Here is a 15,311-nt window from a genome sequence, read left to right on the forward strand (position 1 = left end):
AAAGGCAATAATCTTTCAAACCAATTGAGTTAAGTTATTCCGCTTTCGTCTTTTCTTTTCTTTTTTTTTCTTTTTTTTTATCACCTTTGGACACCAGGAACACTTTAAAGATGGTGGTCTGAATACAGAAACGTTTTGACTCCTATTATAAATTCATAATAATTTCACAATTAAATTTAGCTTAACAACATATCAGGAAGAGACTAGATTGCAACTGTAAACCAGATGGCTAGAGAATGCCCCCCACCCACCCTTCATACTGACATGAGAATCTTCCCTTTTTAAAACACTCATTCCTGACTCAGAAACACCATGGTTCCAGTAGAACACATTTAACTACCTAAAAACGAGAGTGTGATGATCAAAGCTGATATGACCAAATCTGATCATCTGCAAATTTGGAGAGGGAGACCATGCCATGCAGCACCGTATTGTCTGCACTGTAAAACAGTGTAGCTTGAATGATCTTAGACAATAATAATGCAAATGACTGTAAAAAATAATGTATGAAACTTTTATGTGACTACATGTTTCAAAGACATGCAAAGAAGAAGTATTTATTGAATTAATTGGAATTCTTATTGAGATGAGTCATTTGTATTATTTATCAATTTTATTTTATTTGCCGACTATTATTCTCATCTTCGAGAAGAAGTATCTATGTGAATAATTCAAATCACTTCTGGTAAACGCAAGTAAATAAATTGTTCTTAATTTTTAATTCTTACTTGACATTACTTCGAATGTGATTTATTTCGTCTGTATTTTTTTATTCCAGTGTATACAAAATTATAAGCATGCACATAGATTCTCTACCATATGTACCTATTTACTATGCCTCCCCACGGGACAAAGTTAGACACCAGGGTCGTTTTTTAACGTGGAGAAAAGGTACAAAAATAAAAATTGTCTCAGGCGTGAAGGATTTCTCCTCCACCGAAAGAGAACAAGAAATAGAAGTGCAGCATCTGAAGAACAGATGGTATTTATTTGCTCCTCCACCGAGCAAATTAGGCACAAGGCCGATTTTTAATGTGAGGAGTGAAGGGAGGGGTAAGGGAAAAAGGGGACCAGCTCCCGAGAGGTGGGAAATGGGAGCTGGTTAATGGTCAGGCATGTGGGGTTGCCCCCACATCTGGTCTTTGCTAGTCATAGCTAGTCATAGCTTGCAGCATCTGAAGAACAGATACTACACTTTGATCTTGTTTATATATTTTATTGAGAAAGAAAAAATTGAACATAAAAAACGTACAAAAAATTCAATTCAACAAAATTAGGCACAAGGCCCTACAAGAAATTGGGAGGGGGAGGGTACAGGGTCTTTTTGACTATGTAACAGATGAGACTTTGAAGTCTTACTCTTGACTGGCAACATTTACCAAAATACCTCAATCACTCTGTGGATCCTAATCTAACTAATAACCCCAGCGTTCAATGTAAAATTTAACTATGTACAATTTGTATATTCATTTCTGTATGTTGTGTGTGCATTTTTTTTTTTTTTTTTTTTTTGTGTGTGTGTGTGTATGTGTGAGAAAATAAAGTTCGATTTCATTAGAAAGAGTTCTTGAATTAATTGGCATAAAATGTTCGTGGAGTGGGAAAAAACTAATGAAAATGTTCATTTCAAAAAAAAAAAAAAAAAAAAAAAAAACTACTAATGTGTTGTTAGTAAGACCCCCCTGTACTATTCTATGTGGCTAGATCCCCCACTGTTTTCCGGGGAACCGAAAACAAGCAGAGCATCCCTAATGGGGTTTGGGGAAGTCGCCTTAATGGAGGTGGGAGAAAATAAAGCAACGGATGGAGGGGGTAGGAAGGTGACCTCTGAGTAGGGGGATGACCGGGGGCATCAGAAAATAAAGATGAGGAGCAGGGGGGTTGGGCAGACTCAGAGGTTCTCTAATACCAAAAAATAAAATCAGGAACAGGATCTCATTTGTACCACCAGTCAAGAGTTACTTTACTGAACTTATAATGCTAACCTAGGCGGGATGGGTTCCGTAGGACCCAGCACCGCCCATGCCATGCCTAAGGAGGGAACACGTATTGAAACTTGGCTCCTCGACGGATGCACAAACTAGTGCTGTGCACCCACCTCTTGTCAAATTCCACTCTAGGCAACCTCTTCCAATCGCATCTGATCTTTACTTTAAGCAAATGTTTAAAGTAAACGATCAGATCCCGATCAGGAACAGATGTCCCTTCGTGGACCAACTTGAGGCACGTAATCCAAATGGTCATGCGCGCTACTGCTAGGATCGCCAGGAAAACCAAACTTTCCTCCCTGGGGAACGGCGGCTCCATGTTGTACACAAAAGTTCCTACGTCGAGATCGAGCAGACACTCGGCATCGATGCGAGCTGTTACCCCCTCGACGTACTTTAATAGGGGCTGTATCCGGCTGCAACTAAAAAAACGCGTGCTCGATTATTTCGGGCTCACGTTCGTCACAGCGCGGACAGAAGCGACTGGTATGTTCTTTATACCGGAAAAGTACGTCGAAGAGGGGCAGCGCATTTCGGACCAGTCGCCAAGTCAGGGAGAATTCCGAGTTATTCAGAACCTCCCGTCCCGGCGCCCAACACCATTGAGAACGGACAACCTCCATCGACCATCCCATCCGCCTACAAAGTGGATCCTTCGCGGTCCCCTCCACTAAATCCCGATACAGTTTCTTCCTTGGCTGATCGAGGACATTGGTCCCCGGCAAAGCTCTAAGAGCGGTTCGGCATTCGGAGAAGAACTTGGACTCCCCCTTCGGTCTACGACGACCTTCTACCGAAGGGTTGGGTTTGAGATTGGGAAACGAGTTCTCAACCACAGGGACCCAAGGAGCGTCTCCTTCAAGCGAACGACCCAGGAAAGCCAATCTCTCGGCGTTTCTATGACACAAGAGACTGGGCTGACCCAGGCCTCCCTCGCTCGGATTTTGAACACAGACCTCTCTGCAGACATAATGCTTACCCTCGTTCCACAAAAGTGAATCGAGGCGCCCTTGTAAGCGGGTTAGTCGTTCTGCAGGGAGAGGAAGTACAGACAAACGGTAAAGGATGAGCGGAAAGACATATGTAGCACATGCCTCCACCCGACCCTTCAAGGACAATTTCCTTCCAATCCAAGTCTTTACTGACGATTTGACCTTAGACTGTACTTCCGACCAATTCTTTTCCAGCTGAAGTCCCGGTCCAAACCAGACACCGAGAATGCGGACCGATCCATCGGTCCAGCTGAAAATACCTGGAAGCGAGTTTACCCCGGTCCAGGCCCCCAACCGCAGGCCAACAGACTTGCTACGGTTGAAGATGGCCCCTGTTACTTCTTCGTATCGAGCGAGCACCTCGACCACCGCTTGAACGTCCGTGAGGCAAGACACGAACACGGTGACGTCATCGGCGAACGCGGAAACCCTGGCTCGTGTGACTCCAGGGAGAGCTATTCCGCGCAGGACTGGTGTAGCCGCCTCGTCCCTTAACTTGCGAAGGAGGGGTTCCAACGCCAGGACATACAACAGAGGCGACAGCGGACAACCCTGTCGCACCGACCGAGAGACAGCGAATGACTCCGACAGCTTACCGTTGATCTGCACCGCTACCGTCGGCCTGTCATACAGAACAAAGATCCACTTGCGGAAGTCCGGATTAAATCCGGCGGCCTCTAGCACAGATCCTAGGAACCGATGGTCGACCCTATCGAATGCCTTGGACTGATCCAAACTGATCAGCGCGGCTTCGGCATCGTCTTCTGTCCCCTCTATGATCGAGCGTATCAAGTGCAAATTGTCTTGAATCGATCTCCCCTTCACAGCATAAGTCTGGTCCGGTTCGATCAAGTCAGTGATGACAACCTGCAAGCGATTCGCAAGAATCTTTGCCAAAATCTTTAACTCTGTGTTTAGCAGAGTCAAGGGCCTAAAATCATCAAAGTTTTCCCTCCCACCATGCCGTTGACCTTTCCTCAGCAATGTGATCACACCCTTGGTCACCTGTCCAGGGAGGGAACCCTGGGCAAACCAATGGTTGAACATATCCTTCAGAATAGGGACCAACATGGGCGACAGCCTCAAGTAAAACTCGTAGGGTAAACCATCAAGCCCCGGGGATTTGTTATAGCCGACCTGCTTCAACGCAGTAATGACCTCATGTTCAGTAATAAGACCATCACAGCTAGCTGCCCGAGCCGCCGTGAGGCGGGGCGAGTCAGCCAAATAGCTGCCAAACTCATCAACCCTGAGTCCGGGTAGTTGGGTGAAGCGCACCGATAGATGCTCCCGAAACCCCTCGCAGATCTCCCGAGTCGATACTAAGGGGTGTCCTTCCAGGTTATGTACTTTACGAATGTACCCATCCGAACCGCGCCTTAAGGCAGCCTTACACTCAACAGCGTCAACATTCACAGCCTCGTTAGAAACTTTGTTTAACCTAGCCCTAACTACTTGACCTTCATACCGCTCGTTAGCCAAGCGGTTGAGATCTTGTTTAGCTAGTGTTAACTCTAGGGGGTCCCCCCCCTCCACCGCCCGGGTCAGCTTATCCTCTAAACGCTTCTTTGCCTTAGCCTTATCTATCGCGAGGCGTTGGTTATACTGGACAGAGAAGCGCCTAATTTTGGCCTTGAGACTAACCCACCACTTACTCCCTGTAACCGCCCCCACTAAAGCCCGCTGAATTAGCTCAGTGACCTTCAACCGGTAGTCCTCCAGCTCCAACAAGGTGCTGTTGAACTTCCAGTATCCGGCCAGTTTAGGCCTAGCACTTAAGTTCAAACGGGCCATAACAAGTTTATGGTCCGAGTGTCCTAGCAAGTGGAACGTGGGGCAAGATAGGAAGTCTACATCGCCTCTTCTAACTAACATCCGATCCAAGTAAGTGCTTGGATGGGAAGGCACTACAGGATGCCACGTCCACATCTCCCGCCCCGGATGATCCAGACGAAATCTGTCGACGAGATCGCACGAGGCCATCAGGTCAGACAGACTGCTGTCACACCACGCCGACCCGCTAGTCCCCCCGACCTTATCTATTTTGGGATCAAGGATTGCATTCCAATCCCCCATTAAAACTAACCGTTCCGGATCCACTAAGAAGCCCTCCAACCGTCGAAAAAAGGTTGCCCTCTCTACAGCAGCATTGGGAGCATAAACAGCAACAATCCGAAAAACACTACAATTAACAGCAACATCAACAACAAGCACCCGCCCGTCCTCGCCTGCGTGAACAACATTCACCGACGCTGACAGGGTGCGACTCACTAGCAAGGAGATTCCACGACTATAGGTATTGCCATATGCTGAGTAGACATCGTAATCGTTTATCAGCACCTGACAATCCCCGTCACAAACAAAGTGGGTCTCCTGGATAGCGGCAATATCTACCTTGAGGGACACCAAGTCTCTCACAACGCGCGAGGCCTTGCTTCGACACCTGATGCCCCTCACATTCAATGTAGCCAAGTTCAAAGACATGATCACTTACCTCAAGCACTGTCACAGACGGGTCTGAAATCCTGGGCAGTGAGGACATGGCAGGCCTGGCCAAGGCTGCCGGTAAGTAAATCCGATGAAGGTGATCCATCCTTGGCCACGCCCCCCACGTCCAGGGGGAAGGTTAGTTTGAGTGCCCTGTATAGCGATGGGTGTACATACATGGGGATTCTACCCTCACATTTAAAGAAAATGTTGGTCAGTGAAGGATGGTCCCTATCCACCAGCTGCTGGCCTGGGATCGCATTCTTCGCTGCCTTAATCATTGCCCACATTCCACCAGTCCTAGCGTCCTTGTTGACCCTAACGAAAGTGGTCAACAAGGGAGCGTCCTTGAATTTAGTGGGGTCTGTTACTAGGTCTCCACCGACTTTTTCAAAGTTTTTAAGTTTATTGTACCGGACCTTCTGTTGTCCTTTAAGGTCCGGAGCCGGTTGGAGAGGGTCTGTTTCACAAATCCTGCTTCCTGGCAGGAAGGGGAGCTTTTTGGTCCGTTCAGTGCGGACTTTGGGAGTGGGGGAGGGGATCTCTTTTGGTTGATGGGGAGGCTGAGCGCTTGGGGAGGGGGTAGCCTGCTCGTTTTCTTCTTTTTGGCTCCTGTCACGGGATGAGGGGCGGGAATAGTTTCTTGGGGCCTTTATAGGAGAGGAGGAAGGTTGTTCGGGTTGCTGGGGTGTTGGGATCACAGGGGGCTCATCCTGTGTTGTTGTTGCGAGGGAGTCCTTCTCAGTCTCAGTGGGGGTAGGAGGGTTTGCGCGTGTCTTGCGGCTTTTCCTCCTCCTGGCCCTCCTGATCTCTGTTGCGCTCAGGGCCATAGAGACTGTTGTTGTCTCTTCCTCTGCCTCTGACGCGGCCTCCTCCTCAGATTCTGGTAGTTTCCTCTTGTTTGAGGAGGAGGGTGTCTGTGTGTCCATTTTCTCCATCTCGCTCTTCGGTTGTTCTTGGTCTTGGGTGACTGTCTGCAATGATGGCTGTTTGTTGATCTTGCCTTTCTTTACGACCGTCACCCAGCCTGTCGGTGCCTCTGGAGGATTTGCGGCCGGCGCGGGAGCAGCAGCTTGATTTGTTGTCACGCTTGTTCCCGCCGCTTTTGTGGGCTTCTTCCCTCCATTCCTCTTTGGACAGTCCTTCGCCATATGCCCTTGTTGTGTGCACAGCCAGCAATGAGGCCTCCTCCCTTCCACTATAAGGGAGAGTGTCCACTCTCCGAACTTGAGTGTGGCTGGGATGGCGTAGAATCCAGCCTTGTCCAGGACCATCTGTACTTTGTAGTCCCCGGTCATGATGTTTCTTAATCCGCGGACCGGGGTGACTTCCTCTACGTCTCCATACTGGCTTAGGATAGCCCCCAGTTGTTTGGCCTCCATATAGCAGGGGACGTTTAGAGCAGAAACATTTGCTCTCCTCTTGTTCATATAGATGGGTTGGAGCTTTATGTTCCTGCTCTGATGGCAGGTCCTGGACAGCCTGACTGCGTCTTCGGAGGTGGGGAGCAGAACATCCCACTGTGCGTAACTCCTTCTACAGATGTAGTTGGCGGGAATGTTCTGCTCCAGCAACACGTTCATCATGGTGTCCTTGTTGACGCCCGTCAGACCCCTTGTCTTGGTGTCTGAAGTTATCAGCGAGAGCACTCTTTTCTCCAGAACTTCCACTTGACCCGGGAGGGGTTGGATGTTGTTCCCCTGGGTATACTCCTTGTAAGTGGAGTCGAAGAGTGCTCTGTAGTCTTCGGGCGTCAACTTCCCTTGCTGCTCTTTGGGGCCCCATGCCGGTCCTCCATCCTGGTGGGTGTCAGCTGGACTCGGGTTGGGGGGCGTAGCTGGTGTTGTGGGGCTCTCCATTGTTATGGGCATTTTTGGTTTCGGAACGGGGCCGTTACCAGGCAAAGTAGGCCATTGTGTCTTTGGCGTTGTTTCGTCCTGGCTTGGTTTGCTCTCCGGGCCGCTCCCCTTTCTTATTTTCTTCCTTTGCTGGGTGGCTGTCCCCTTGGGGGATGGAGGTGTCTCCCCTTCTGGTGCCGTGTTCCCAGCTGGAGCCTTGGTGGGTACTGTCAAGGGTGTCTCTCCTTCCAGCTTGCTTTTGTTACCACTGGCCGGAGAGTCACCCCTTTTCCGTATTTGGTCCTCTTGGGGAGTGTTGGGGGGGCCAATCACTGTCTTCCCCGCCGAATAGTGAGCAGATGGAGGCTATTACGTCTTCATCCAGCGCCTCGGTTTGGTCCGCGGTGCTGTTTTCCTCCTTTTCTGTTGGGGAGTCGCCCTTTGGGGGAGCGGGGGATGGGTTCCCCGGTCTTCCTCCCTTGGTTCTGCCGTCCTGGGGTGCAGCTGGTTGGCTGGGTTCTGCACTTTTCCCAGCTAGTGACTTAACGGCAGCTTTTTCCGCTGGGTTGCCCTCGTGGGGAGCGGTTGCAGGTGCTTTTTGGGGGGTCGCCGCGGGCTGCGGCCCTACCCTCCCGCTTTCTTCCAAGGTCGCCGCGCGCCGGGGCCCTACCTTGTTTCCTGGCGCCGTCTCGCCGGGAGATGCATCAGCTCCCTCACATAGGGAGTCGTTCGCAGTTGAGATGCTACGCATTTGGGGTGACGTACCCCTCCTGCCTGGCATTGTGGCGGTTGCACTGGCCGCTGGCGCGGACCAAAGTGTAGTGGGGGAAAAGAAAACCCAGGGGAATGGAGGGGGAGGAGGGGGAGGAGCGGACTTTGAAGAAATTAGAGTTTTTGACTTCCCGGTGCTAGCGGGTCAGAGTGCCGCGTCGCAATTAAGAGAGAGAGGGGATAGGCATCCCTGCCCACAGAGGGGAGCAGAAACGAAGCACCCGCCCTACCCCACGTCACCCTACCCACTAACTTACCCCAACGGAAGCGAGAAAGAGAACCCTGTCTGCTCGATCCACTGGGAGAGCAGCGAAGATAGACAAAGTTTGGGCCTGGCAGGTCAGAGTGCTGCTCAGGCAATTAAGTCTGGAGAAATTAGACCATCCCCTGTCTCTAGAGGGAAGAGACCGGAACGAAGAAAAAACGCATGCAAAAAACAACAAAACCAGGTCTCAACTACCAGCTAGTGGTGCTGGTCCCGAGATTCCAGTCTCCCAAAAAAGGGGATCGGTTTCCGGGTCCAAGCTCCCACAAATGTGGAGTCGGTCCTTTAGGTCCTGACTCCCCAAAGGAGGGGGTCGGTCCTTGCTAACCAAGGTTAGTATGAAAACACCTTAACCTAGCCCGAAAGCCCGGTGGCGGAAAGTTTAGTAACTGAGAGAACAGATACTACACTTTGATCTTGTTTATATATTTTATTGAGAAAGAAAAAATTGAACATAAAAAACGTACAAAAAATTCAATTCAACAAAATTAGGCACAAGGCCCTACAAGAAATTGGGAGGGGGAGGGTACAGGGTCTTTTTGACTATGTAACAGATGAGACTTTGAAGTCTTACTCTTGACTGGCAACATTTACCAAAATACCTCAATCACTCTGTGGATCCTAATCTAACTAATAACCCCAGCGTTCAATGTAAAATTTAACTATGTACAATTTGTATATTCATTTCCGTATGTTGTGTGTGCACTTTTTTTTTTTTTTTTTTTTTTAAAGGCCAAGATCTACGCGTGATGTTTGATCATTTTTACGACTGTGGATGTTGTATATATTTGATATCTCATCAACTAGCATCTTACATTAAAATATTTCATTTATGTTATGATATTTTGTAGAATATTGCAAGGAGCAATGATCACACTTGCTTGCTATGTGGAATATCCAAATTGCATTTCCAACGCTGTCCAAATCTATCGCAGATGGAAACAAGACCCAGATCAAAATAGGTATGATTTTTTTCCTATTTTCATAACTTTATAATATTAATATTATTTTAAATTAAAATATGAAATTTTTACTTATTGATCTTTTATTTATGTTTTTTTTTTCTGATGTGTATTTTATTTTATTTTATTTTATTTTATTTTATTTTATTTTAGGGTAAAAATCATCAACAAAAGAAAATTATTTCTGCATCTAATATTTTCGACGATACCTAGACTCATCTTCAGGATATTAACTTTAAATGAATTTGTAACAGAGTTCATTTAGATTACCTCTTAAGTGTATTTAATACTCAAAATACTCTCTTACTCCTTTCCAAAATATGTTTTTAATATAAAAATATTATTTTTAAAGGAATTTAACTGGAAAAAAATACACCAAATACAATTTTCAGCTAAAATTTTTCTTTAAACTTTCATTAATTTTCTTATAAAAGAAAACCACAACATTATTTCTGTAAACTTATGTGACATAGTACACATTTTGGATACGATTACCGATGTTTGGTAGGACTGTTCATGAGTTTATTACTATCCATTTTAAATTGGAAAAAAAATTATTTTGAAAAAAATTAATTGAAAAAAATGAAATTGAAAAAAAATCATTGAAAAAAATAATTTAAAAGAAACAATACAATTGGAAAAACATTCATTGGAAAAATGTGTTCTTTTTTGTGTGGAATTGTATGGAACAAAACGAATTCCAACATAACTAAAATACATTAATTTTTACTTTTATAACTATCAGAGCTACTGAGGCAAAAGTGTAATATAGCTTCCATCTCCCTCTCTCCCTCCTCCTCATCTCTTCTTTCTTCTCTGTGGACGCACATAACTCGAGTCAGCATAAGGGAAATAACTCTGGAAAAAATCAGAGTTACTTCCCTTTACATGATAACATCATTTTGTTTTTCCTCAAGCGTTATGCCAATTTAAAATATATCAATTTTACAGGGTTTTGTTGGGGAGTGTTCAAATTTCAGCCATACATAGATACATACAGGATATTTTTCCCTATATATTATAGAAGATGTAAGCTATTCCTTTGTATAACTTCTGACGTTTACTGGAACTGTTCACAGATTTATTACTGTTTGATATACTTGCCGGGATTTAATTTGAAAATAATAATTTAATATGAAAATAACAATTTAAATTAGAAATTTAATTGGAAAAAAAAATTATGGGAAAAATGTTGACCTTTTCTTAAAAAGCTGCACGGAATAAAACACATCAAACAGAATAATAAACTTTAACAATGTTATTAATTTTTTTCTTGTCAAAGAGAATGTCATATTGACTAAAATTATTATTATTATTATTATTATTATTTTGTTTTTGTTTTGTTTTTTTACTTCTATAATTATTATGAGACTATGGCGTTTACTTAAACTGCTTATTGATTGCAGTTTGTTATGACTCATATTGGTTAATTTACCAATTCTAGGATTTTAAAAAGAACTATTATTTTTTGGCTGATAATTGGCAACATTCATACAGGTTTGCCTTCTTTTGAGGGAAGAAGATAAAAGATGAAAGAGGACGTGGATAGAAATAATGAGAAGAGGGAAGAGGAGATGAGGCTTATATTATTAACAAATAAGAGAAAGATTCGAATTGAAATTAAATTCTATTAAAGACTTAAAAAAAAAAACATTTTAATAATTTATGACTACACCTATTGACTTCCCTCCTTACGAAGACAGAATTAGACATAAGGTTGTTTTTCATGTGGGGAAAATACAGTTCCCGAAAAAGGGTACTCTAAACTGGGGCAAAAATAATAATCAGTTTAGAAGGATTTCTTCTTTGCTGACCGAGGACAGTATTAGAGCAGATACTCAGCTTATTTCCTTGCTCAAAGCACAATATTTTTATGAAAGTGTGATTAGCAATATTTTTTATTACCAAAATATAAATTACAAAATCACAATAGGTTTTACAAATTTCAGTTATTTTCGTTATTAGTTTGATTAGAGGGGCTTTTTCTTCTTTTAAAAAAATTAAGTTGTTTACTTGAAGCGTATAAAAATAGCATTAAAATTAGAATCTTCATAAAAGTATGACTTTCCATTAGAAGTTAAAAGTTCAAGGCTACGTGTCAGCATATTGTGTCACAGACAGGAAGTCGTTGGTGACATGCAGAGGATGTAGGGAAAATTGTAGTGTGTATGATTAGCACGGATGTCATTCGCTTAATAAAAAAAAGAGAGAAAAGGTTTTAAATTCGAAACCTTACCGACACAAGACAAAAACGTGTCTTATGCAAGTTGAGACGCAGTCGGGTTGGACATAATAAAAAGCCAGCATTACTTCAGTTGGGAACGATTTATTTTTTGTCGGCTCGACAGTGTACTTTGTAATCTGGTGTTAGTTGAAGAAAGCCTGTTTGTGATAACGTCGAAAAGAGAACAGGACAGATTTTTGTTACGTGTGCTTCTGCTTCAATGCGGCGAATTTAGCGATCTAAAAATCATTCTTTTTTTTTTCTGTAACTCAACCAATCAACGATTAGAAGCTATTTCAGCCTTTTATTATTATTACAATGGAGGGCAAGATTTTTGGTGTCCGATTGATTCCGGAATTTAGTGGTGCTGCAGCTGATATGCCCATTATCGAGTGGATCGAAAATGTGGAACTTGTGCGTGAGGTTTGCACTATGGAAAATGTCGAATTAGTCCTGCCACTCCAATTGAACGGTGCAGCTTGGAAAACATATCAGCAGCTTTCGAAGAAACAACAGAATAATACTGGGAAAACCGTCAAGTTATGGATATTTTGGAGGAATACCGTCGTTAAGTTATAGGGAAGAGTAAAGTACAATTCGAATCGGATTTTAGAGAAACAGCGGCGTCAAGTTTGGAGAACAGTAAAGTACAATTCGAGTTGGATTTTTTTTATTAAAGAATCGTCGCTTTTAAAAGAACTTAAAATGCGATTCGGTCGACTTGTATGGAAAAAGTCGTCGCTTTTAAATGAAGAATTTGAAATGAAATTCTATTGTATTTGCTGAAAAGAAAGAAGTTATCGCTTTTAAACGTTTTGGTACTTTACACAGGTTAAGCTAGTTCTTCAATTTCTGTTTATATTGGTTTATGTTTTGTGTTTGGCTTATATAGCTGCGATCGTATAACTAAAATTGTGTTGTATTTTTTTCGATTAATCGGATAATCTGCATCTATATCTGGTTAAAAAATGGATTACATGCGATTAATCATACTGAAACCACCAACCTCTTAGTTTCGGAAATATTATGTTTCTAAGAACTTACAATTGGTTGATGGATTTAATTTAAAATTTAATCATAATAAGTTTAAAATGATGCCCCCTAGGGTTCCCTGAGAATTAAACTATCTTTATTATTCATTATTCATGTAAACTTACTTCCACCTAGATCCAAAAATTCGAAACCTTAGAGTGCAGAGCTTCCCCCTTATTTTTAATCCCAAAACATGGCGATTTTTACATCTGATGAAGGCCGGTGATTGCATCGACCAAAATGTTGTGCAGATAGCACTTAAGATGAGAACAGTTGTCCGATGAATCTAAAAATTACAAACATTCATACTTCATCGCCAAACAATTGCCTTGTATTGCACGATCGATTGCAACCATGTTTCCGTCCATAGACATTCAATGGTCCTGGATATGATCTTAAACTATATCCGATGGTGAGGACCCAGCTTGCGGGATTTGGGGAGTGTGGATCCACCCTTTAATTGTCATTGCTCCCAGGTCCACTCTGACCCGGAGTGGTAGTACCTGTTAGGGTCCCAACTATGGGTTAAATAGAAACCGACTTGAAAAAAAAAATATATATTCTATTAAAAGAATTTTCTTCAAAATAACTGGATTCGGCATTAAATAACCTGAAAAGGCTTGATATGCCGTAAAACAACCAACCAACCAATCAACCATTGTCATTCAACGTAATATTTATTGCTGCCTAAATCTAATTCATTTTTATATTTTTTACAGTATCAACCCAGATTACCGTTTTATTGTCCTTTGCGTTGGGCTCAAAGAAGGAAGTCGACGAGATTGTGAGTTTCTGAATGAACGTCTTGGCACTGGAGATTCTTTTGAAGACACTGATATCCGTATGGCTCTTACGTGTGCGTCTCAACCCTGGATATTGAAAAGGTTACTATTCCTCTTTGTACATTAAGTAGTTGATAATATGAAGTATTAACAATTATTAACAGCATCTTATATACGAGGTGCCTTCAATAATTTTCCAGACTTTTTTCGTATGGGCACTTTTATTGATAGTACACATATAAAACTCTAGTCCTCTTCAAAGTAATCTCCTCTGGCTGCAATGCACTTGTGTTACCGCTTCAATAACTTCTGGAACGCCCTATGGAAATCCTCTTGTGTGAGCATGTCAATGATCCTCATCACAGCCTCTTTCACCTCCTCAGTTGTCTCATAACGACAGTTTCTAATGTTTGCCTTGAGTTTAAGAGCAAGGTCGTCAAAGGAGGGTGAGGAACTGTCTTGATGGCCATCTTAGTCAAATTGTCTGTGATAAGGATGGAGCACCCTTGCGACAAACATCACGCAAATCTTCCAGATCTTCAGTTCCTCGCAAATAATTTTGTGTACAGTTTCTGCACTGACATCAAACTGTGCACTTATTTTCTCTATAGACACACGACGATCCTTATCCATTAAATTCTTTATTTGGACAATCAACTTTAGTGTTTTGACTTCCTTACTCCTCCCACACCTCTCATCATCCCTCACAGACTCCTTGCCATCCTTGAATCTCTTATGCCACTCCAAAACTGATGCTCGATTCATACAAGATGGTCCAAAAGCAGTCTGAAGCATTCCATACACTTTGGCATTTTTACCAAGTTAAAAACAAAATTTTATTGAAAGTGTCCTCATGTCCAGACTACATTTTTTAAAATAAGCTGTGACAATCACGCTTTAGTAGGGTGTATTCCAATTCCTGCTGTAGCTGTTCATTTGAGCCTAAAATCATAAAAATTGGTCAGTCATCTCATAAGATGTATAGCAATAATATACCGAATTTTCAAGAGTCTAAGTCAATTTTAAATGCGTGTCAAAAAGTTGGAAACTTACTGAAGGCACCTTGTATATATTATATGTTCGTGTCTTTAATACAAGAAATGTTGAACTAAATATGAAGTCATAAAAGTGCATGTGTTATGCAGGTGAATGTCCTTTATTGATGTAGAGAAATGAGTTGTCATCTTTTTCGTATTAGTTTATAAACCATAGAAAAAGTAAATGGCTTTAAAATGAATTTACCAATTTTCTGATTGAAGTGGACATTTACTTTCAAAATTTTGTCAAAGATACAAGAGATTAATCAGCAGGTGAGGAATCAGCTTCAAAAACTCATTTGAAATAACAAGAATACGAATTCATTAAGCTAGTACAATCTCTTTCTTTCTTTCTCTTTTTCTCTCATTTTCTTTCTTGTTTTATTTCTATCTTTTTCTCTTATTTTCTTTCCTTTTCTCTTTTTCTTTTCTCTTTGATTATATAATCTTCAAAGGATTTGTGCATACTTACAAATTCATTCAGTTAACACAATATCTCTTTATTTCTCTCTTTTTCTTTCTGTATTTCTTTCTTTCTCTGTTTCTTTTTTCTTTTTCTTTCCCTCTTTTTCTTTCATTTTTCTTTCATCTTTCAATTGTTCTTTCTCATTTTCTTTCTTGTTTTTCTTTCTATCTTTCTCTCTTAATTTCTTTCTTCTTCTCTTCTTTCTTCCTTTCTTTTTTATTACATCATCTTCAGAGGATCTTTGCACACTTTTTGAATATACAATCTTTCCATATTGTTTTGTGGTTTCCTAATCTTTCCAATTTTCGCTGTGGATCTGGCCAGTGAATTGCTTTGGAAGCCTACTACAAAGTCTTTTTAGCGGTATTCATTGCTTTCAGGGTCACTTCTGACGATGTAGTCAAATTAGTTTATTCTTTTCTTGATAATCTTCATATCTGTCTAAACCTAAGAATTTCTTTAATTTT

General features: G+C 42.3%; 1 protein-coding gene across 2 annotated transcripts in view; it reads left to right on the forward strand.

The window, feature by feature from the left end:
• LOC145279655 (uncharacterized) overlaps positions 1–15,311 on the forward strand; it is a 466,377-nt gene that overhangs the window by 283,123 nt on the left and 167,943 nt on the right. For both annotated transcript variants that reach the window (XM_080130890.1, XM_080130891.1), the window contains 2 exons: positions 9,193–9,303; positions 13,279–13,443. In XM_080130890.1, coding sequence (XP_079987016.1) covers positions 9,193–9,303; positions 13,279–13,443 — 276 coding nt within the window. The remainder of the gene's footprint in view (positions 1–9,192; positions 9,304–13,278; positions 13,444–15,311) is intronic.

This window comes from Euprymna scolopes, chromosome 7 (genome assembly GCF_053919585.1).
Source record: "Euprymna scolopes isolate OS-2025 chromosome 7, ASM5391958v1, whole genome shotgun sequence".
Taxonomy (NCBI): Eukaryota; Metazoa; Mollusca; class Cephalopoda; order Sepiida; family Sepiolidae; genus Euprymna; species Euprymna scolopes.